Below are 25,272 nucleotides of genomic sequence, written 5' to 3'. Positions count from 1 at the left end.
CTGGAATTCCTCCCCATTCTCTGCAAAACGTCAGAAAAAGAAAGACAACGCACAGCTCAATAGAAAAAATGGGCCAACTGACATAAAGTTCACATCAAAGGGGGAAAAGGCTTCCAACATATGAAAAAATGCTCAATTTCATTCATAAGAGCAAAAATAAGCATCTTGAATTGCCACAGGTATTAGACTAGATCAACCAGTTTGACGACACACTCTTGTCAAGAGTGTGGGGTCTGGTTCAGTGACGACAGAGGTGAACGGGAACGGCCGTCACAGCACGAGGGCAGAGGCTGAACTGATCTAAGGAAAGCAGGGGCCGTGCAGGGTCCCCTCCACGGAGGGTGATCGGGAAGGAAACCCACCAGCCAGTACCGGAAGGTTTCAAGGCCTCTCTGCTTGGCCAGGTCAAAAACAATGCTGTGTGTCTACGAGCCTAGCATGCACAGTGGGGTGAGGCTGGAATTTTGGTGGGTGATACAGCCAAGACATGATCACGCACAAAGGTGGTCACAGGCCAGTGATACCCCTGAAACTGACAGAACCAAGCAGAGAACCAGTCAAAGCGGCAGTTCCCAGCAGTGGGGGTGATTCTGCCCCAGGGCAGCCCGCAAGGTCTGCAGACATCTGTGATGGTCACGACTACTGTGACTGGCATCCAGTGGGTAGAAACCAGAGACACTGCCAACACCCTGCACAGGACGGGCCCCCAGAGCAAAGAAGTTTGCAGCCCAATGTCAGCAGGGCACTGGCCCAGAGGCACTCTCAGTTCAAGCCTCATGGGATTCCCACAGACAAAGCCCCAGCCAAGATGAACTGAAACTAAAATGACAAACCACACACAGCAACAGTCCACCGTGAGCACATGCCAGCACACACAGCCTCCTGGGAACTTTAGAAAATAGAATTACAGAAAATAATGAACGAAGGAATTAAAAACACTAGGGAAAGCAAAGACATTACAAAAAATAAAACAAACAAACAAAAAACAAAAAAACCCCCAGAGAATCTAAATAAGAAACAAAATTAGAAATGAAAAAGTACAGTCGGTAGACAAGATTGACCGTAGAAAGGTCTCACGCTGAGGACTGTCTCCTGGAGGCATCGGGGTCCACAGGAGACAAATATTACAGAAAAGTCACACATGGAGGAGAAGGTAAAATCACCAAAAGTGGTTTACCAGGAAGCTCAGAAGGGGCAAGAATAAGCCAATGAGGCCAGGCACGGTGGCTCACACCTGTAATCCCTGTACTTTGGGAGGCCAAGGCGGGCGGATCACGTGGTCAGGAGATCGAGACCACGGTGAAACCTCGTCTCTACTAAAAATACAAAAAATTAGCCGGGCGTGGTGGTGGGCACCTGTAGTCCCAGCCACTCGGGAGGCTGAGGCAGGAGAATGGCGTGAACCTGGGAGGCGGAGCTTGCAGTGAGCCAAGATCACGCCACCGCACTCCAGCCTGGGCGACAGAGCGAGACTCCGTCTCAAAAAAAAAAAAAAAAAGCCAATGAAAGGCAATGTATAAAGACTTGGATTTTACCAGCCTTACGGAAGGCAGGAGGTCTATCATTAAAGGCTCTTTGAGGATGAGGAATCGTGCACCCCTGGGCCTTCCACGGGGACCTCTGTAACATTTACTTTTAAAATAAACGTAACCAGGGGAAATTGATGCCGAGCTTGGGGAATGGGAAAGCTCTTGTGTTTCTGCATGTGAGTGTTGTGACGGCGTCCAGGCAGGACACGGCACCCAGGCACACACGGCCACTGCTGCCCTCACACAGGGGCTGGGGGCTCTGGTGAATGGGGCTGGGACAGTGAGGCTCTGCCGGGCAGTGATGGAAGCAGAAGGCCGGGCTCTGCTCCTCTTGTGGACAGGCAGCCCCCTGCCTTCCCTCCGCGGCCAGTCCTGGATGCCTGAGCCCACGACCAGGAAACAGTCGTAGGCGCAGCCAGTGCTCCCCAGGGGCCGCCTGCAGAACGGGGTTGGAACCAGGCAGGGCTACCCTGGACATCGGCCTCCTCATTCCTCCCATGCGTGGTGGATTCCATTGGAAACTGGTCTGTGCTGTTTCACAGGCTGGACCCCGAGGTTGGAAACCAGAGAGGGAAGCCCCCTGAGCCAGCTCCCCACTTGGCCCTGAGGCCCACAGGGTCGAGGCACCTGCCACTCAAGTAGTGCCCGCCCTGGGGTGGTGCCCATCTCGGGTCCTGGAGGGAGCCACATCTGTCCCCGGCGCGGGGCCATCCCCCCAGCACAGATGTTGAGGCTTTGGGCCTGGCCTCTAGTCCCACTCAGGCCTTCCGCCAGAGTCCTTGGGGGTCACCCACAGCTACGCGCTGCTGACACCGGCTGCCTGGCATCTGGAAGCTCCTGACTCGCTGCAGCCTCTGCTCTGAGCTTCCTGTCCGCTGCACCCACAGCCCTAGCAGGTTCCTGCCCCCTCCTCTTGCCCTCTGTTCCCAGCTCAGCGACCAGAGGGGCCTCCTAACACTGCACACCACCCTCTGCTCAAAACGCCAGAGCTCACAGCCCTAACTAGGCTGGTCTGTCCTGCCTCTCCTTGCTCCCCTCGGCACCCAGGCGAGTCCCGCCTCAGGCCTCAGCACAGCCATTCCTCTGCCTGAACAGCTGCTCGGTGATGCCTACGGTGACCCCTCACCCCATGGTGACCCCTCACGCTCGGCGTTTGCTCAAACCTGACCTCTCGTCAGACTCACCTGCACCACTTGGTTCACGCTGAAGCCCAAGCCCACCTCACTTTGCTGCGTTCTTTCTTTTCTCCCCTAAAGGACTAAATGATTAGCGCATTATTTTTACCCAGTGTTATTTTCTGTCCACTCCCGCTAGGATGTAAACGTCTCGAGGACATGCCCACTGTCCGCTTTGCCCACCCTCGTATTCCTGGGAACACTTCAGGGCACACACAAGTGACCAGGACGCACTGCCGCAGGGACAGACAAGGGAAGGAATGGTCTCAGGCTGCCTGGGATGCTCTCGGCGTCCAGCACACACGGGGCATCCATGCGGTGCCGTGTCCAGCCCAGGGCCTGCCCTATGGTGGGAGTGGGTGGAACTGGTCTGCACTGACACAGGTACCCCCAAAGAAATGACAAAGACTCTGCTAAGGTAGGAGGCTGCATCCCCACACGGACATTGCTTTGTACCAGAAAGAATCCTGAACTGGGCAGGAGGCCCGTCCTCACAGGGACACTGGTTTGTACCAGAAAGAACCCTCAACCGGGCAGGAGGCCTGGACTTTAATTACGGCTCCGCCCCTGATTGGCCGGGAAGCTGGAGAAGTCACTTCGTTCCCCGTCGGTGGCTTCAAAGTCCAGCTCATCTCCAGAGGGTGGCCCACGCCCAGGTGCAGACGCTGGTGAGCCGCCATCCACATGGACAACGGTGATCTTCGAGGAATGCGATCGTCACTGTCGGGGCGAAGCCCAAGTGGTCCCAGGCACCTCAAAGGAGGCTGGAACTGGGCTCCCAGTGGCCCCTGTACTGAGATGCTCTCTGCGAGTGCAGGGGCTGAGAGCTAAGGGAACGCTTCCCCCGCTTCCTTAATTAAAGTCGAAATCGCTTATGCACAATTAAATAGATTCTGACCGTGCACGGGCTCTTTAGACATGCTTTGATATTACAGACATAAAGCAAAGATTAAGTTGAATACAAAATGTTCCTCATGGGGTTGAACTGTTCAGAGCAGGCATCGTTTGCGCTGCTGGAGATAGATGGCGCGTTATTGGAAATAACGATGCCCACGCCACGTTTTCCCCGGGGCGGGCGCTTGGGAAATGGGAGCGCGCTTCCCCGAAACAAGGTCACTGGAGGCGGGGGACCCTGCTGGCGGTAGTGAAGTGTCACAGCGCTTCCCATCCCCCCAATTCCGGCCCCAACCCAAGTCCTCACAGGATGTCTAACGAGCAGAGCCTCATTGCAGCGTTAACAATTAGAGCGAGTGCAGACGGACCCAGGTGAGTGCCGCGGCCCGCAAGGGCCAAACAGCCCTGAAAAACCGACTTAATTTTGCTAAGCCTCACATTCTGCATCTATAAAACGAAAATAAATCCTAATAGAATAGCACCTACCTTACAAGGCTGTTGTGAGGACTGACAGCCAATGCAGATGCCTAGAATAGTCCTGGTGCATAAGTCCTCACACGCGCACGTGCACACACGCTCATATTCACACACACCCATTCACATGCACATTCACACACATTCACACAATGCACATTCACACACGCATTCACACACTCAGTCACACACACATACATTCACACAGGCATACACATTCACACACATGCACGTTCACACACACATACATTCACACAGGCATACACATTCACACACATTGACACATTCACACAATTCACTCACACTTGCACACCGCACATACACACTCTCACACACCCGCACATGCACACACACAGCGTAGCTTGAAAAGGCTATCAGGTCACTTCCTTGAGATCAAGGGTAGTATCTGCAGTGTCTGCTCTTACTGGTTTAATATCATGTGCATCCTCTGAGTGTCGGAGGCCCTCCAGCCGGAGCTACTCCATCTTGACTGAGGGCTGGAAAGTGAGGCTGGGACTTCCTGGGCTGACTCCCAGGAAGTTGGGTATTCCTAGACTCTAGATGCTTATGGCTACGGGAACAGATTGATAACGTTTACTAAACAGACCCAGACTTAGGAGTGTCCTGATATCCCGATATCTTGAGAACAGAAGCATTCCCAATTTTGCTTTAAAGATAATATTGATTCTTGCAAAATATACTAATAAAGAAAATCAATCCTTTATCACAAACCCTTGTAGCAGAGCACATCTCCCTATGATCTTTTTTTTGTCTTATATATAAACAAGCATTGTACGCGTTCCTCCTCTTACTCTCGGGAACGTCCTGCTCTGTCTATGGAGCAGCTGCCGATTCACCTTTACTTTCTTAATAAACTTGCTTTTGCTGCACACGGCAGACATGTCCTGAATTCTTTCTTGCACAAGGTCCAAGAACCCTCTCTGGGGGTCTGGATTGGGACCCCTTTCTGGTAACACGAAGACTCCACGGATGTTCGGCATGAGAGCTGGAACCGCAGGCTCCGTCCACTCTGTGTGGCCACCTGGTCTTGAACCACCTGGTCCGGCGCCTGCCCTCGTGGGTACAAAAGCAACGTGCGTTTGAGTTCTTACTGGGCCATGATCTCTCCTAGTTTTATACAAAGAAACTCACAGAAAAGGATTTACACTATGAAGCCTGTACGCTTAGTAACTTTAAGAAGAAACTCATCATAGCTAAAACATTTCAGATTGTCTTACTGTGAAAACCCAAAGAAAGGCAGAGAGGCCAAAACGCATTCTCAAAATGACGAGCAGGAAAGGAAACAACAACAGAATCGAGGGGAAAGAAGAGAAGGCTCAAATTTAAAGATGAAGATCAGAAAAGAGAATAACATCAGATCTGGTAGAGAAGAGAACGTCATGAGAAAACACTCTGGATGGCTTCATGCCAATAAAGACAATAAAACATGGACTAGAATTGACTTCAGAAATAGGAACTCTGAATAAAACATGGACTACTAGAATTGACTTAAGAAATAGGAACTCTGAATAAAACATGGACTACTAGAATTGACTTAAGAAATAGGAACTCTGAATAAATACAAAATTGCTAAAGAACTGAAAGAGTAATTACAAATCTCTTTACAAATCAAAGTCAAATGACTTTATCAAGAGTTCTACCAGATATTCAAGGAACAGAATAATCCCAATTTTATACAAACTTTAATCACCTCTGCATGGAGAGGGAGGAAGATGTGATTAGAGAGAGGGAGGGGCTTCGGCTGTATGAGTAAAGTTGATATTTATTTATATATCCATGTATCCATGCATGTGATTAGGCAGAGGGAGGGGCTTCGGCTGTCTGGGTGAAGTTTATGTTTATTCCATTTATCCACGTATGTGTGCACGTGTGTGCTGGGTACATGGATGAGGGTAGCGGGGAGGCAGAAGGTCAGGAGAGCCAGGACCAGCGACCCCGGCGGGTTTTCACAGGGCCCTGTCAGCCCTTTAGGTGCGCGGGACACTCCTCCTATGGCCAGGTGGGGTCTCTGTTCCCTCCCACTGAGCCTGGGTGGGGTCTCGGGTTCCTCCCACGGCCAGGTGGGGTCTCGGCTCCCTCCCACTCAGCCTGGGTGGAGTCTCGGGTTCCTCCCACTAAACCACAGCGGACCTCTCACTGTGTGATTACGTGGGGGGTTCTCAGAGAGGCTGGGTCTTCCACGCGCTCCTGCTCCCAGGCCACCCAGGGCGGCCGGCAGCCAGCATCAGCCCCCAGCCACGCGAGAACAAGGCTTCCAGTGGCCCCAGCCTCCGCTCTGCCTCCAGCCGAGGCCCAGACTTCACGCAGCAGAGAAAGGCAAGCGTCCGCGCTGGGCCCTCAGAAACCACGACAGCTAAGAAACAACGGTTGTCTTTACCGCTGCGCTTGGTGTAACCCTTTGCCAGAACAGGAGGCTCCTAGGCTGACGCAGAGGAAGGCGGGGAGGGAAGGCAGGTGCGGCCTGTCCAGATGCGGCTCCTGCACGTGGACGACCTTGCTCTGGATGAGGTCGGACGCACCTGCCCCAGCACAGGGCAGAGGATGGGGTCAGATGGGGGTGCAGGGCCCCACCTTCTGAGCCAAGAGGGGCGCCTGTGCCCCCCCAGAAGCTCAGCGCTGGGAGGGCGGGTTGTGTGTGATTTGTTTTCTGCTGCCCGGGACATCGCCTGCGCCTAGTCAGAGCTCAGTGAGAACATTAGAATTCCGAATAAAGGAATTAGGGGCTAAGGACGGGACCACGCTCGGAGCCCCTCTGGGGAGGCTGTGGAGGTTGAGGGGTCCAGGCTGCGAGGTCTGGGCTCCCTCTAAGGGAGGCTGACTGAAGACAGGGTGGGGCTGGCAGAGGGGCTCGATGTGGAGGCGGGGCCTGGCGTGCAGAGCGGCCGAGTGGCCTGCGTGGGAGGGAGAACTCGGGCCCAGGCCTCTCCTGTGTCCGCACGGGTCCCGTGTCCAGGAAGCACTCATTATCCACGGCTCTTTTACTTTGTTGATTCAACAAACACAGAGAAATTCACAGGCGCCAGGCAGTCATTAACCCCTAACAGCCTATGCCGTGGGTACAAGGGCCCCATGCGGACCGAGGCACAGAGGGCTGAGGCCACCTGCCCGGGGCCACTCCTCAGGGAGGAGGCTCTTCCAGCCGGGCAGTCTGGCTTCACCGGGAATGCCGCGGCCTCTGGGGAACGGATGCTCCCGGGGGCAGGCATGGCGACAGGATGCTTTTTCAGCGAAATACACAGAACAGTCCAGCTGTGCCCCAGCCCGTGGGCCACCGTCCCCACCTCCTTCCCCCACGTGGCTGCTGCCCAAAGGCAGAGCTGTGGGTTCCACTGCGTCCCCGGAAGTGTGTGCGAGTCTCAGCCCCGGGACCTGTGAGACGGACTTCATGGGGAAACAGGGTCTTTTCGGATGTGGCTAAAACAAGGCCCCTAGGGTGGGCCTGAGTCCAGGGACGGGTGTCCCCATAAGAGGGGAGAGGCCGACACTGAGGCCGTGGGATGCAGAGGCCGAGGTCACAGCCAAGGAGGGCTGACGATGGCCGGTGCTGCAGGAGCCCGAGCGGCAACGCAGGCCCCTCCCCAGCGGTTCAGAGACTGCACAGGCCTGCGGACCCCTACTCTGTACTTGGGACTCCCGGGGTTGAGAGAATACATTTCTGGTGTTTTAGGCTGCGCAGCTCTAAGCAACGAATGCAGCGGGTTAGGGTGAAATAATTATAACATTTCCTTCCAAGCAAAAGGCAAACCCTACTTAGAAGCATATGCGTCACCATTAGCCTCAGGGATCGAGGACAGATGAGGTTCGCGTTCATCACTGGCCCCTGGCAGCTGCTGAGCCCACGCTAGGGTTTCAGACATTCTGCCTTCACCGGGAGAAGCTCTGCAAGTTCGCTGTGCTCAGGGCCCCAGGTCAGGGTCCATGCACCACACCCCATCCCTCACTCCCTGTTTGCCCAGGATTCCTCCCTGCCAATCCACTCCTTCAGTCCCAAGGAAAACAGTGACTATTTTGTTTAAATCTGGCTAAATACACATAAATAAATGAAATGGACTCTCAAGCAGTTTAAATTAAATTGTGGCTTAACTGGACCACAAGTTTAGTGCCTCGGGCATTGTGTCACCACCATCCCTGATCATGAGCCCGGCCCAGGGGACACGTGGCCCCACTGCCGCCAGCAAGCCAGGTGCCAGCCTCCAGGATGCCAGAGCAAGTGCGGTTCTACATGCAACATGAGTGTGTGTCACCGGGAAAAGCTGCAACTGCCACTACCCAGAGTATCAGGATTTTTCAAATGTAATCAATAAGGAGAAGTCACTGGGATATAATAATATTTACCATTCTGAGTTAAAATTAGAATCTCTGTACGTGCTTATTACATACATGGATGAGGGCTCACGGGGCGGGTGCTTTGCAGTTAGTGGGGCTGTTAATCTACATGAGCAAGACCCACCAAGGCTTCCACAGGGAGCGTGGTCCGCACTGCCGGGTAAAGATCGCTCAGCGTGGTTTCCAGACCAGGGCTTCTCGACTGGGATCCACTGCGACCCTCAGTTCCCACGGGGCACCTGGCAATGTCCAGGTTTTGATTGTCTCGACTGGGGATGCTCCTGGCATGGAGGCATGGAGGCCAGGGATACTGTTCAACACCCACAGTGCCCAGGATGGCTCCCAGCAAAGCTATCCGACCCCAAACGTCCACAGTTCCAGACGGAGAAGCCCCACATCCCAAGGCACCTGGGGGACCTTGTACGAGGCCAGGAGGGCTGACATCCGAGGAGGAGCAAAGCAAGGAGGAAGCTCAGAGGATTTTTCACTGAAGCTCAGAAGCCAACTGTTCAGGACTTAAAGCATTTGTCATGCAGTAGATGTTGCCAGATAATCCAGCCATTGCAGATAAATGCTTTTATCAGCCGCTGCCTGCCTCTGTTCTGGCATCTTCACAAATTTGGTTCATGTGTCACTTACCTTCCCCATGTCTTCTTACCACCGGCTGCCCTGTGGCCAAACGAGTTTGTTTGCAGGAAATGAGACCCTTGTGACCCACACACACCTTTCAGGAAGACTATTCTAGGCTCCTCAGTGGGGCCTTCTTCCAGATGCACACTTTGCCTTTCAGCTGGAACTGTTAACCTCGGCGGTGACACGGGTTCACAAACAGGGCCATGCGACAACTGGAAAAACCGTCTAAACAAGATGACTTCTTCAACCAATCAGTGAGCATACGACTGCAGCTGAGAACTGTCTAAAATACAATGTATCTAACTTCAGTTCCAGGCTAATATTTAGTGTGCCAATGAATTTTTTATTTTTCAATTCTTACTTGTCCTATCAAGAAAAACATTAGATGAATTAAGACTATAATCACCCATGGGTTAAAAAAAAGCCAAACATAAATAATTTTGAATAAAATATGACTCAGGAGATTTTTGTTGTAAACTAAAGATGAGTAATATTAGCATCATTCCTGTAATCTCTTTCTGATACACATATGAGTTCACATGTGAGTCTCAACTATTTTGATTTGAAATACTTTTATTTTCTTTCTTTTTTTTTTCTGAGACAGAGTCTCACTCTTTTTTTTTTTGAGACGGAGTCTCGCTCTGTTGCCCAGGCTGGACTGCAGTGGCACGATCTCAGCTCACTGCAAGCTCCACCTCCCAAGTTCACGCCATTCTCCTGCCTCAGCCTCCCAAGTAGCTGGGACTACAGGCGCCCGCCACCACGCTTGGCTAATTTTTTGTATTTTTTAGTAGAGACAGGGTTTCACCGTGTTCGCCAGGATGGTCTTGATCTCCTGACCTTGTGATCCACCTGCCTCGGCCTCCCAAAGTGCTGGGATTACAGGCGTGAGCCACCGCGCCCAGCCAAGACAGAGTCTCACTCTTTCGCCCAGGCTGGAGTGCAGTGGTGCCATCTCAGCTCACTGCAAGCTCCACCTCCTGGGTTCACGCCATTCTCCTGCCTCAGCCTCCCGAGTAGCTGGGACTACAGGGGCCCGCCACTACGCCTGGCTAATTTTTTCTTTGTATTTTTTAGTAGAGACGGGGTTTCACTGTATTAGCCAGGATGATCTCAATCTCCTGACCTCATGATCCGCCTGCCTCGGCCTCCCAAAGTGCTGGGATTACAGGCGTGAGCCACTGCGCCCAGCCACTTTTATTTTCTATATGCCAAAGTTCCATAAATTATAAAGGGGTTTTATTTTTCATAAATACACACGTGTATAAAATGAAGTGTATAAGATCTAATTAGCAAGGTTTTGGTTCTGTTTAGAAGAGAACTTGCTAATGAGATCCATTTTTAGCCACGTTTTTGACTGAGAAATTGACAATTATTTTTCAATTATGATTTATGGGACACAATCTCCAAGTCTATAATACACATAGAAATTTGGTAATTAATAACTCTTATCCACAAAGCAGGGTATGTACAGTACAGCTGCATATAATTGCTCCAAAAAGTTTCAAAATCAAATTTTGAGGTAATTGCAGATTCACATGCAGTTGTAAGAGAAAATACACGGGCACCCTTGCACCCTTTACTCAGTTTTCCCCGTGGTAGCCTCCCCAAAACCGTGGAACGCCTTCTCCACCGGGACGCTGACATGGACACATCCAGACACAGAGCTCTCCTCACACCAGGGTCCCTCCTGCGGATTCACAGCCACACCCCCTGCCTTCCCAGCCACCTCCTCCTGAACCCCTGGAAACTGTTCATCTGTTCTTCATCGTCATATTATCATTTCAAGAATGTTATGAATGTTGAACCACACCCTACGTAACCTTTTAGGATTGGCTTTTTCCATTCAGAATAATTCCCTGGAGATTCATCTGGGTTGCTGAATACATCAGGAGTTCATCCCTTTTTACTGCAGAGTAGTATTCCATGGGATGGATGCACCAGAGTTTGTTTAACCACAAGTGGGAGAACATTTTGGTTATTTCCAGGATTTGGCTGTTATGAACACAGTGGTATAAGCATTTCCACACAGTTTGCTTTTCCTCTCTGGGATAAATGCTCATCAGAGCAACAGGTTTTACTTTTGATAAAATTCAATTTATCCTTTTCCCCCTTACTGACTGGCTAGTTGCATATTTAGTTTTTAAAGCAACTGCCAAATTCTTTCTGGAGTGGTTGTACTACTTGACATTCCCACCAGCAATGTATGAGAGAAACAGTTTCTCAGCATCCTTGCCAGCACTTGATATCACCGTTTTTAATTTTAGGCATTCTGATAGCTGTGTGGTGACATCTTATTGTATTCATTTGTCCCACTTTATTGATGTCTAATTAAAAGTGCACACTGTAGTGTTTTGATATATGAATGCATTGTGCAATGATTACCACAATCAAGCTAATTAATATATCCATCACTTTGCACAGTTACCATTTTGTGTGTGGTGAGAACATTTAAGATCTACTCTCTTAGAAAAATTCAAGTATGCAATATAGTATTATTAGCTATAGTCACCATGCTGCATGTTAGATCTCTGGAAGTGATTAATCTTGTATAACTAAAACTTTGTACCCTTTGATCAACATCACTTCCTCCACCCCCAATCCCCTGGCAACCACCATTCTCTCTGCTTGTGAGTTCAACTTTCTTAGATTCCACATACGAGTGAGATCACACATTACTGTTTTTCTATACCCAGCTTATTTCACTTAGCATAACATCCTCCAGGTTCATTACACATTTCTCAAGGCTGAATGATGTTCTGTTGTGTGTGTGTCTCTGTGTGTATATGTCAACAACATGTTCTTCAGCCACTCATCCATGAATGGGCACTTAGGTGGATTTCATATCTTGGCTATTGTGAATGATGCTACAATGATCATGAGAGTGCAGATATATTTTGTCTGATATAAGTATAACCACCCCTGCTCTCTTTTGGTTACGATTTGCATGGAATATCTTTTTCTGTCTCTTTCACTTTCAGCCTATGTATATCCTTAAAGCTAAACCAAGTCTCTTGTAGGCAGCACAGGGTTGGATTTTATTTTAAAATCCATTCAGTGATTCTATGTCTTTTGATTGGAGAATTTCATCCATTTAAATTTAAAGTAATTATTGATAGGTTAGAAATTACTACCACCATTTTGTTAATTGTTCTCAACTGTTTTGTAGTTCCTTTGATTCTTTCTTCCTCTTTTGCTGTCTTCTTTGTGATGTGATAATTTTTTCATAGTGTATGCTTTGATTCCTTTCTCTTTCTCTTTTGTGTATCTATTACAATTTTTTTCTTTTTAGTTACCATGAGGCATACATAAAATATCTTTTAGTTGTAACAGTTTATTTAAGCTGATAACAACTTAACTTCAACTGTAAACAAAAACTATACTTTTTCTTCTCACACATTTTATGTTATTGATGTCACAATTTACATTATATATTATGTATCCATTAACAAATTACTGTAGCTATACTTATTTTTAATACTTTTGTCTTTCTACTTTTATGCTGGGGTTACAGGTGACTTATGACTCACCATTACAGTATTAGAACATTCTGAATTTGACTATATTCTTACCTTTACAGTAAGTTTTATCCTTTAATATTTTTTCATGCTATTAGTGAGCTTTCATTTCAATTTGAAGAACATTCAGCATTTCTGGTAAGGCAGATTTAGTGGTGATAAACTCCCTAAGCTTTTGTTTGTCCGGGAAAATCATTATCACTCCTTAATTTCTGGAGGACAGCTTTGCCAAGTATAATATTCTTGGTTGACTTTTTTTCCCCAGCACTTTGAATATATCATCCCACTCTCTCCTGGCCTGCAAGGTTTCTGTTGAGAAATATGCCAATATTCTTATGGGGAAGTTCCCTTATATGTGATAAATGGATTTCTTTGCTGCTTTCAAAATTCTCATTGTCTTTGACTTTTGAGAATTTTATTATAATGTGTCTTGGTAAATATCTCTTTATGTTTAATCTATTTGGGGTTCTTTGGGCTTCATGGATCTGGATGTTTATTTCCCTCTCTAAATTTGGGAAGTTTTCCATCACTGTTTCTTTAAATAAGCTTTCTTCCCCTTTTTCATTCTCCACTCCTTCTGGAACACCTATAATGCATATATTGATTTGCTTGCTGGCAGTCCATAAGTCTCTAGGATTTCTTCACACTTTTCTTGCTCTTCTGATTGAATAACTACAAATGTCCTATCTTTGAGATTGCTGATTCTTTCTTCTGCTTAATTGAGTCTACTGTTGAAATCTCTATGGATTTTTCAATTCAATCATGCATGCTTTATCTCCAGAATTTCTGTTTGGGTCTTTTTTATGCTTTCTATCTCTTTGTTGTTGAACTTCTAATTTTGCTCATGTATTATTTTCTTGATTTTTGTTTAGTTGTCTATTGGTGTTCTCTTGTAGCTCACTGAGCTTCTTTAAGATTATTATTTTGAATTCTTTGTCAGGCTGTTTGTAGATCTCCATTTCTTTAGGTTTCATTATTGGTGCTTTATTTTGTGTATTTGGTGATGTCATGTTCCCTGATTATTCATGATCCTTGTGCCCTTGCATTGGTATCTGAGTATTTAAAGAAGTAAGCACCTCTTCCAGTCTTTATAAACTGGCTTTGGCAAGGAGAGCCCTTTATCAGTCAGCCCACCCAGAGATTATTTGGGCAAGGATGCTTCCATATGAAGGCCTGCTGCTGGAGTCCTCAGGCAGGTTAGCTTGCTGCCTGGGTTTACAAGGGCCAGCTTGGGGCCTGGGTCCATGAGACAGGCCTGGAGTTTGGGTCTGCATGAGTAGGCGGTATCTGGGTCTGCAAGGGCCAACCTGGTACCTGGGCTGCAGAGGCCACCCTTGTGCTGGGGTAGGCCTGGAGCATGTGGCTGCGAGGACTTGCCTGGAGCTAGGGTGGACCTGGAGGCTAGGCCTGTAGCTGCAGTCCTGGCACCTGGGTCTGCAGGGGCCAGCCTGGCATCAAGGTTCACTCTGGGGAGGGGGAGGGACCTAGTATTGGGGTCCACAGTGAAGTTGAGTGCTCGCTTCGTTCTCCTTCCATGTGGAGAGTATCTCCATATTGTGCTATGTGGACTTGGGGGAAGAGTGGTATGAGTTAATGTGAAACTCTCCTTCCTTTTTCAATGAGTCTTTCCTTATTCCTGTGCTCCATTCAGGTGCTAATCTCTCACCTGGATTCCTTAGTTCTTGTGAAGGTATTTTTGTGTGTGGATGGTTGTTCAAACTGTTTCTCTAAGAGTATGAAAACTGGAAACTCCTATTTTGCTATCTTGATGACATCACTCCTCACTGTCTTTTAATTTGCATGTTCTTAATAGCTAGTGACATTGAAGACCTTTTAATGCACTTCTTTGTCATCTATTCTCTTTGGTGAAATATCTTTTCATGTGTTTTGCTCATTTTCTATTTGGATTGTTATTTTGCTGTTGAGTTTTGAGAGTTTTTAAACGCATTTTAATACTAGTACTTAGTTGGGTATATAGTTTGCAAATATTTTCTCAAAGTCTACAGCTTATCTTTAAAACCTTCACACAAGGTCTTTTGCAGAGCAAAATATTTGAATTTTGATAAAGTCCAATTTATCCTTTTTTTCTTTTATTGGCTGTGCTTTTGGTGTCAAGAATGATTTGCTTAGCCCAATATCTCGAAGGTTTTCTTCTGTTATTATTTATTTATTTATTTATTTATTTATTTATTATGAGATAGGGTCTTGCTCTGTCACCCAGGCAACACCAGTGCAATGGTGTGATCATGGCTTGCTGCAGCCTCTATCCAGCTCATTGCAACCTTGATCTCCCAGGCTCAAGCAATCTTCCCACCTCAGTCTACTGAGTAGCTGGGACTACAGGTGTGCACCACCATGCCTGGCTGACTTTTTTTTCTTTTCATAGAGACAAGGCCTCACTATTTTGCTCAGGCTAGTCTCGAACTCCTGAGCTCAAGTAATCCTACCCGCCTCAACCTCCAAAAGTGCTGGAATTACTGGCATCAGCCACCACAACCAGGCTTCTCTTGTTATTTTTGTAATGTTTATAGTTTTATTGTAAGTCATGATCCATTTTGAGTTAATTTTTGTATAAGGTGTGGGATTAGGTCAAGATTCATTTTTTCTGGCTTATGGATGTCTTATTGTTTGTTGAAAAGGTTATATTTACTTTACTGAATCACTTTTGAACCTCTGTCAAAGTTAATCAGGAATTTTTTTGTGGATCTATTTCTGGGTTCTCTGTTCTATTCCACTGATCTATGTACATATCCCTCCACCAATACCACAAAGTGTCAATTATTATAACTATATAACATGCCTTGAAATCAGGTGGATGGATTTTCCCCACTTTATTCTTCTTTTCCAAATAATTTTACCTATTCTAGTTCCCTTGACTTTCTATATAAATTTTAGAATAATCTCATCTATATATTTTTTAAATCACTGGGATTTTGATAAAAATTGTGCTTAACCTCAAATTTTTATATCAATTTGGGGAGAACTGACATTTTTAATAAGCTAATTCCGTAAATGAACATGATACATCTCTCCATTTATTTAGATTGTTTATTTCTTTTATTTGCCTTTTGTAGTCCTCAGCATTAAAGTTCTATACGTGTATTGCTAGACTCATACCTAAGTATTTCATTTTGTTGAACAATTGTAAAGGGTATTATATTCTATGTTTAATTTTGATATCCATGTGTCTTGCTAGTGTATTGATTTTGTATGTTTATCTTATGTCTTGCAATCTTGCTGAATTCATTTATTAGTTCTAAGAGTTTTTTTTGGCTTTTTGTAGATTTCTTGGGATTTTCTGTGTATACAATCATGTAATTTGCAAATAGGGGCAGTCTTATTTCTTCCTTTATAGCTTATATACATTTTATTTCATTTTATTACCTACTGCAGTGACCAGAGCTTTCAGTTATATGTTGAATAAGAGTGATGAAAGTGAGCATTTTTGCCTTGTTCTCCATCTGAGGGGAAGTACATTCAGTCTTTCACCATTAAGTGTATGTCAGCTATAGGTTTTTGTAGATACTCTTTATCAAGTCAAGAAACTTCCCCTTGATTCCTATTTTCTGAGAATTTTTATCAAAAGAGGTGTTATTCAAAAAGTTTTTTGCATCAACTCATATGATTATGTGATTTTTCTTTAGCCTGTCAATATGGTGCTTACACTGATTGAATTTAAATACTGAATCATCTTTGCATCCCTGGAATAAACTCTCCACTTGGCCATGGTGTATAATTCCTTTTACGTATTGCTGATTTCTATTTGCTAATATTTAATAAGGTTTTAATGCATATACCTGAGGGATATTGGTCTGTAGTTTCCCTTTCTTGTACTGCTTTGAATGGTTTTGGGATCAGAATAATACTAGTTTTATAAAATGAATTAGAAAATGTTCCTTCCTCTTCCATTTTTTGGAAAAGACAGTATAGATTGGTGTTAATTCTTCCTTAGATGTTTACTCAGAGGTTTAGTTGTTTAGATGTTCTCCAGTGAAATCATCTGGGCCTGGAGATTGCTTTTTCAGGAATTTTTAATTTACAAATTCAAGTTTATTAACAGTTATAGGACTATTCTCATGATCTATTTCACACTGGATGAATTGTGGTAGTGTGTATTTTCCAAGGAATCGGTCCAGTAGATCTGGGCTGTCAAATGTGCATGTAGAGTTGTTGGCAGGGTTCCCTTCTCACACTTCTGATGTCTACAGGGTATGCAGTTATGTCCTCTATTTTGTTCCTGACGTTGGTAACGTGTGTCTTCTCTCTTCTTAATTTTGTTGAGCTTGCCAGGAATTATTTATTTATTTATGCATTTAGAGTCAGGGTCTTGCACTGTCGTCCAGGCTGGAGTGCAGTGGCATGATCATGGCTCACTGCAGCCTTGACCTGGGCTCAAGTGATCCTCTCCCTTCAGCCTCCCAAGTAGCTGGGATGACAGGCATGCGCCCACATATTCTGCTAATTTATTTTTAAATTTATATTTTTGTAGAGGTGGGGTCTTGTCCAGGCTGGTGTCGGATTCCTGACTCAAATGATCCTCCTGACTTGGCCTCTCAAAGTGCTGGGGTTACAGGTGTGAGCCACTGCATCTGGCCAAGTTTATTCTATTGATCCTTTCAAAGAGTCGGCTCTTTGTTTCACTGCTTTTCCCTATTGTTCTACTGGGCTAAGCACCATTGACTTCTGCTCTTCATTATTTCATTCCTTCTACTTGCTTTGCTCTTCCTCTTCTAGGTACTGCAGGTGGGACCTGAGATTGTACATTGAGGTTTTTCCTTTTTTCTAATGTAATTTCCCTCTTGACACTGTATAGCTTGGTCTCACAAATTTTGATATGTTGTGTGTATATTTTCATTCTGTTCAATGTATGTTTTGATTTCCCTTAAGACTTCCTCTTTGGGCCAGGTGAGGTGGCTCATGCCTGTAATCCCAACACTTTGAGAGGCTGAGGTGGGAGGATCACTTGAGCCCAGGAATTCAAGACCAGACTGGGCAACACAGGGAGACCCCATCTCTACAAAAAATTTAAAAATTAGCTGGGCATGGTGGTGCACACCTTTGGTCCCAGCTACTCAGGAGGCTGAGGTGGGAGGACTGCTGGAGCCCAGGAGGTCAAGGCTGCAATGAGCCATGATTGCATCACTGCAGTCAGCCTGGGCGACAGAGAGACATTGTCTCAGGAAAAAAAAAAAAAAAAAATACTTGTTTGGCCCAAGGATTATTTAGAAGTATGATTTAAATTTCCAGTGTTTGAAGATTATTCTATTATTGATTTCCAGTTTTATTCCATTATGGTCAGAGAACCACACTGAGAACACTTATATGATTTCAGTTCTTTTAAATTTGTTGAGATTTGTTTTATGGTATACTTTTGATATGGTTTGGCTCTGTGTCCCCACCTAAATCTCATCTTGATTTGTAATCACCACATGTCAAGGGAGGGACCTGGTGGGAGGTGACTGGATTATGGGCCAGTTCCCCCCTGCTGTTCTTGTGATAGCAAGTTCTCCTGAGATTTGATGGTTTAAAAGTGAGGCACTTTCCCTTCACTCACTCTCGCTTTCTCCTGCCACCATGTGAAGAAGGTCTTGCTTCTCCTTCACCTTCTGCCATGACTGTAAGTTTCCTGAGGCCTCCCCAGCCATGTGGAATTGTGGGTCAATTAAACCTTTTTTCTTCATAAATTACCCAGTCTCAGGTAGTTCTGTATAGGTGTGAAAATGGACTAATACAGAAAATTGGTACTTGGAGTGGGGCACTGCTACAAAGATACTTGAAAATGTGGACACAACTTTGGAACTGGGTAAAGGGCAGAGGTTGGAAGAGTTTGGAGGGCTCAGAAGAAGACAGGAAGATGTGGGGAAGTTTGGAACATCCTAGAGACTTGTCGAATGGTTTTGACCAAAATACTGATAGAGATATGGACAATGAAGTCCAGGCTAAGGTGGTCTCAGATGGAGATGAGGAACTTATTAAGAACTGGAGTAGGGTCATTCTTGCTATACTTTCACAAAGAGACTAGTGGCATTTTGCCCCTGCCGTAGAGATCTGTGGACCTTTGAACTTGAGAGAGATGATTTTTCTCTCATGGAGAACCTCTAGTAGAGTAAAGCAGAGGGGAAATGTGGGGTTGGAGCCCCACATAGAGTCCCCACTGGGGAACTGCCTAGTGGAGCTGTGAGAAGAGGGCCACTGTCCTCCAGACCCCAGAATGGTAGATCCTCCAACAGCTTGCACCATCTGCCTGGAAGAGCCACCATCACTCAGAGCCAGCAAGTGAAAGCAGCCATGGGGGCTGTGCCCTGCAAAGCCACAGGGGCAGAGCTGCCCAAGGCCATGGGAACCCACTTCTTGCATCAGTGTGACCTGGATGTGAGACATGGAGTCAAAGGAGACCATCTCAGAGCTTTAAGATTTAATGGCTGACCTGCTGGGTTTTGGATTTGCATGGGGCCTGTGGCCCCCTTTTTTGGCCAATTTCTCCCATTTGGAATGGGAGCATTTACCCGATGTCTGTTCCTCCACTTTATCTTGGAAGTATCTAACTTGCTTTTGATTTTACAGGTTCATAGGTGGGAGGGACTTGTCTTATTTCAGTTGAGACTTTGGACTTGGACTTTTGGGTTAATGCTGAAATGAGTTCAGACTGTGGGGGACTGTTTGGAAGCCATGATTGTGTTAAAATGTGAGGACATGAGATTTGGGAGGGGCCAGGGCTGAATTGATATGGTTAGGCTCTGTGTCTCTACTCAAATCTCAGCTTGAATTGTCATCCTCATGTGTTGAGGGAGGGATCTGGTGGGAGGTGATTGGATTACGGGGGTGGTTTCCCTCATGCTGTTCTCATGATAGTAAGTGAGTTCTTATAAGGACTCATGGTTTAAAAGTGTGGCACTTCCCCTTCACTCACTCTCTCTCTCCTGCAGCCATGTGAAGAAGGTCTTGCTTCTCCTTTACCTCTCGCCATGATTGTAAGTTTCCTGAGGCCTCCCCAGCCATGTGGAACTGTGAGTCAATTCAACCTTTTTTCTTCATAAATTACCCAGTCTCAGGTAGTTCTGTATAGCAGTGTGAAAATGGACTAACACAACTTTGGTATATGTTTCATGGTTACCTCAAGAAAAAGGAATATTCTCCTTTTGTTGAGTGAAGTATCCTTTAAATATCAAATAGATCTGTTGGATGATGATGTTATCTCCAACCACAACTGTGAATGTTTCTACTTTAAACTCTGTCATCCTTTGGTTCACATATTTTGCAGCTCTGTTGTTTGTGCATATACATTAGAATTGCTATGTCCTCTTAGATCCTTCATTTTTACATAACGTTTCTCCTCTGTCTCTGGTAACATTATTTACCTTGAAGTCTACCTTATCAAATACAAATATAGCCACAACAACGTTCTTTTGATTAATGTTTACATGATGTATCTTTTTGTCTCCTTTTATTTTCAACCTGCCTATATTGTTATATTTGAAGTGACTTTCTTGTGGACTGCTTATCACTGGGTCACGCTTTTAAACCCACTCTGCCAATGTCTCTTTTTAGTTGATTTTTGTTTTGTTTACACAATTTACACCTACTAAAATTATTTGTACGTTAGGACTTTAATCTTCCATTTTGTACTGTTTTCTGTTCTCTGTTCTTTATTTCTGTTTTCTTCTTCATGTTTCCCTGTGGATTGCTTCACTATTTGACAATTCTATTTTGATTTATCTCTTGTGTTTTTTGTATCTGTTCTAGGTATTACATTATACACACACAACCTGTCATGGTCCACTGGTGTTATTTTACCAGTTCAAGTGAAGTGTAGAGCCATCACTTTCCTTTATATGTCCCACATCCCATCTGTAAATAATAGTCTTACACATCCCTCTACCTGCCTTAGAGCCACATCAGGAATTTTCACAATCTTTACTCCCACCATCGAGCAATTCAGAAAACTCACGTGGAGAAGGAAAGTCTATCGCATTTACTCACATTTTCCTCATCATGTTTCCCCTCTACCATTCTACCTTCCAGTTCACTGACTCTTATACGTCCACTCCGTCTACCACTGAACCTATCCATTGAGTTTCCCATTCCATTTATTGTATTTTTACATCTAAAATTCCCATTTGGTTTTATTTTATATCTTCTATTCCTTTGCTGAGACTATTTCTCATCTGTTTCAAGCATGTTTGTAATTGTCCACTGAAGTATTTTTACAATGGCTGTTTTAAAATCTGTGCCCAATAATTTCGACATTACTATCATCTTAGTGTTGGTGTCAGTGGCCGTTGACTGTCCTTTTCACCAAATTCGAAATCTTTCTGGCTCTTGGTATGAGGGCTGATTTCCATGGAAACCTAGACATTTTGAGCCTCTCAGATGCTGGCTCTGCTGCGGCTGGCTTCCTTTGGCCCTGCTCTGGCAGGGGAGAGAGAGACAACACCTCTGCTGGCAGTGGGGACAGAAGTGCACATTCCCCACGAGGCTTCTGTTGACATCCATGGTGAGGGAGGGCTCCTCATTACCAGTGGGTCGGGATGGGGGTTCCTACTCCCCACATCTCTCTATGGACACGTCCCTGGCTGGGAGGGGTGGGTGTGTCTTGTTACTGCTCCCCACATGGGTGGCCGACACCATGGGTGTGGGTGGCACAGACGGTTCTGTTAGACAGACTCAGTATAAACAAGAGGGAAATACTCCATTGGCCAGAGGACTGGATGTGAACACACCCAGCATGGCTCCTGAGTTTATTCGGTGATGTGCCTTCTCCACTGAAGGTGCACTCAGCCATCAGGAACCAGCTTCTCCTGCTCAAGAATGTTTCCTGTGGGAGAGTGGCTGACTCCTGACAAGGAAGTCTGTTGGGAGAAAAGCTGAGTGTTGGGAGAGAAGCTGAGGCAGGGCTTGCATGTCTGCTAGACTTGCTGGCTTCTTGCTTCTAGCACTCCCATTATCTCAAGCAGCCATAGGTCTCTCATTCACTTGATACACTGGTTTCCTTTGAAACCCCACATCCCCACCAGCTGTTTGTTTGTTTGTTTGAGTACTATTAAATAGCGTGGGCTCCCAGAGCTCGGTGGACCCCGGTCCCACTTTCTCTCTCAAACTGTCTTTTTCTCATTCCTTTGACTCTGCCGGACTTTGTCGCCCACGACCTGGTGTTGGGTCTGATCACCCCAACAAAGTGTGGGTGAGACCTGAGGCCTTGTACCGGAAATGATGGATGGGTGTGTGTCAGAAGGATGTGGCCAGCACAAAAGATGTCCTCCCAGAAACTGAGAGTCTAAAACCATAATGGCTGCAACCTATTGTAAAACATGAGTCAATAACAAAAGAAAGAAAACCCCCATTTGCCACGTCGGAGGACAGGACGTTTGCTCAGTGCCGGTGCCGCCGAGGCAAACGGGTCTTTATCAGGGTTCTGCAGCCTGATCTTTGGTCCAAGCCGCTCTGACGCTGGCTGGGGCTCTTGCTGCAGGTCACCAGCTCACCTTCACTGATACCGACCTTGACACGCTTTAACGTGAAGGGGTTTTAAAGGTAAACCACGGGAAGCACCACCCTCTGCCACTGCACTGGGTGGCCTCCTCAGCCCACCGTCCCCTGGCCGGAGAGGCACTGCCCTGCACGTTGCTGGCCTGGACTGCCCTGTCTCAGGAGCTGTGCTGCCCAGAGCATCTGTGGCCAGATGTGCACAACTCTGACCCTCTAGCAAGGATCGCGACCCTTGGCCTTTCTCTTCCCGGCCCACTCAGCAGAACTGGCTCAGAGCAGAGTTTGGCCACACTTTGCCACAAAAGCCCAGGCTGCAGCTTGAACACACACAAACTCGCTGTTGCAACACTTCCCATCACAGCAGCCAGCCAGATGCTGCCACACTGGGCACCACCTAATTACTGATGTTCATTTGTTCATTATCCATGCGTTTATACCACATATTTGGACTTAGCCTTGTTTATCCATGGAAATGACGTTGCAGCAAAGGTTTGTTCTTTGAAACTGTCATAGCCAAAGAGATTTGGGCTTTGTTCTATAAACTTGCAGGTTTTGTTCTATGAACTTATACTTTCTGATTTCTTACTTCTCAGACATGATGCTAACAACATGCAATTGAAAGAAAAACAATTAAAATCACAACTAAAATTACCAACAACTATAACAGTCAAATCAAACTGCAGCAAGAGGCAGGGTACAGTGGCTCATGCCCATAATCCCAGCACGTTGGGAGGCTGAGGCAGGCATATCAATTGAGCCCAGGAGTTTGAGACCAGCCAGGGCAACATAGTGAGATTTTTGTCTCTACAAAAAAATAAACAAGAAATTAGCCAGGTGTGGTAGCACATACCTGTAGTCCCAGCTATTTTGGAGGCTGAGATGGGGGGATTGCTTGATCCCAGGAGGTCAAGGCTGTAGTAAGCCAAGATCGCACCACTGCACCCCAGCCTGGGTTACAGAGTGAGACACCATCTCAAAAAAACAAAAAAACCCTGTAGCAAGAGAGATTTAGGTTAGATGGTAAGACATTCTTAATTATAGAGCTTGAGGAACACTGAAGTAATAAGAAAAAATTATACAAGTTTCAAAAAAAGTTATAAAATATCCTTCATTGCCAATTTTAAAGGAAACCAGGCTACTTTCCTTGGAGACTGGGTGCAGCCCAGGCTCATAGCAGGGGAGCAGACAGCAAGGACGTCCCAGCCGTTTATACTCCAAGGCTCACCGTGATCTACCTTAAGGTGCCAGGGGCTTAAGGAGCAGACGCAGGAGCCCTCCCAGAGGAGCCACAGGAGAGATTGTATCTACTTCTGAGAACACGTTGAAGCATGTAACACTCTTCTAAGGCTGCTTAGCACTGTGCAAAGAGGAGTCTTGCCATACAGGCTGGAAAAGTCTGTGGCCCGAGGGTCCTGAGAGCAGGATCTGGCTGTGGCTTGGGCAGTCCCAGGTCTCCTCTGGAAATCAGGGCGAATGATCTGCACGGCTCTCCCAGTTCCAAGGTTTCATGAATACCAGAAAAGAGTGGAGAAGAAGGGAGGAGTGGGGTTTCAAAAAACAGCAAAAGAGAGTGGGGAGAAGATAGAGGAGGGAAGTAGAAGAGAAGGTTGAAAAGGAAGAGGCCTGGGCAGGTGAGGAAGGGCAGGTGAGGATGGGCAGGTGAAGAAGGACAGGTGAGGATGAGCAGGTAAGGATGGACAGGTGAGAGCAGGTGAGGATGGACAGATGAGAGCAGGTGAGGATGGGCAGGTGAGTGCAGGTGAGGATGGGCAGGTGAGGAAGGGCAGGTAAGGATGGGCAGGTGAGGACGGGCAGCTGAGGAAGGACAGTGAGGATGGGCAGGTGAGGGCAGGTGAAGAAGGGCAGGTGAGGTCTCACGGGTGAGGATGAGCAGGTGAGGAAGGAGGGGTGAGGAAGGGCAGGTGAGGAAGGAGGGGTGAGAAAGGGCAGGTGAGGATGGGCAGCTGAGGTCTCATGGGTGAGGACGGGCAAGCTATGAGCAGCGGATAGATGTACCTTGGAGTAGGCTCGGAACCAGGGGGCGGTGGGTGAGTGTGGGGAAGCCACAGACACCTGCTCTGCCCGGGGGTGCCTAGCTATGGAGAAGCTTCTGGTGGGCATCCACCCAGCCCTTTCTAGATATTTGCTCTGACGGCTGCTCCTTGCATTCCAGCTCCCAGGTGGAGGTCACAGCGAAGGAGAAGAGCCCAGGCTGGGATGTGAGTGCTGCTCCAAATCAGGGTTCTACAAAGCACCCAGGAGACAACCACCTAGGCCGCCCGCCAGGTAAGGGTGGGGGTGGGAGGACGGCACATCCTGAAGGGGGCTCTCCTCCTGACAAAGGCTCTGTATGCAGGGAACCCTCCTGACAAAGGCTCTGTATGAAGGGAACCCTCCTGACAAAGGCTCTGTATGCAGGGAACCCTCCTGACAAAGGCTCTGTATGAAGGGAACCCTACTGACAAAGGCTCTGTATGAAGGGAACCCTCCTGACAAAGGCTCTGTCCTCAGGGAACCCTCCTGACAAAGGCTCTGTATGCAGGGAACCCTCCTGACAAAGGCTCTGTATGAAGGGAACCCTCCTGACAAAGGCTCTGTATGCAGGGAACCCTCCTGACAAAGGCTCTGTATGCAGGGAACCCTCCTGACAAAGGCTCTGTATGCAGGGAACCCTCCTGGCAAAGGCTGTGTCCTCAGGGAACCCTCCTGACAAAGGCTCTGTCCTCAGGGAACCCTCCTGACAAAGGCTCTGTATGCAGGGAACCCTCCTGACAAAGGCTCTGTATGCAGGGAACCCTCCTGACAAAGGCTCTGTATGCAGGGAACCTTCCTGACAAAGGCTCTGTATGCAGGGAACCCTCCTGACAAAGGCTCTGTATGCAGGGAACCCTCCTGACAAAGGCTCTGTATGCAGGGAACCCTCCTGACAAAGGCTCTGTCCTCAGGGAACCCTCCTGACAAAGGCTCTGTATGCAGGGAACCCTCCTGACAAAGGCTCTGTCCTCAGGGAACCTTCCTGACAAAGGCTCTGTCCTCAGGGAACCCTCCTGACAAAGGCTGTGTATGCAGGGAACCTTCCTGACAAAGGCTCTGTATGCAGGGAAACCTCCTGACAAAGGCTCTGTATGCAGGGAACCCTCCTGACAAAGGCTCTGTATGCAGGGAACCCTCCTGACAAAGGCTCTGTATGCAGGGAACCCTCCTGACAAAGGCTCT

The 25,272-nt window shown here is 47.0% G+C and overlaps 1 protein-coding gene across 7 annotated transcripts in view; it reads right to left on the bottom strand.

The window, feature by feature from the left end:
• The window catches only part of KCNG2 (potassium voltage-gated channel modifier subfamily G member 2), a 115,390-nt gene that overhangs the window by 53,657 nt on the left and 36,461 nt on the right, over positions 1–25,272 (bottom strand). The window contains exon 1 of one of the 7 annotated variants that reach the window (XM_034943413.3): positions 4,085–4,403. The exons of the other annotated variants lie outside the window; for them this stretch is intronic. Within the exon in view, the coding sequence (XP_034799304.2) occupies positions 4,085–4,195 (111 nt within the window). The 5' untranslated portion in view covers positions 4,196–4,403. Of the gene's footprint in view, positions 1–4,084; positions 4,404–25,272 lie in introns of those variants that run through there. 7 annotated transcript variants of the gene reach the window in all.

Source organism: Pan paniscus, chromosome 17 (assembly GCF_029289425.2).
Source record: "Pan paniscus chromosome 17, NHGRI_mPanPan1-v2.0_pri, whole genome shotgun sequence".
Taxonomy (NCBI): domain Eukaryota; kingdom Metazoa; phylum Chordata; class Mammalia; order Primates; family Hominidae; genus Pan; species Pan paniscus.
This window is presented reverse-complemented; position numbering and strand designations above follow the sequence as displayed.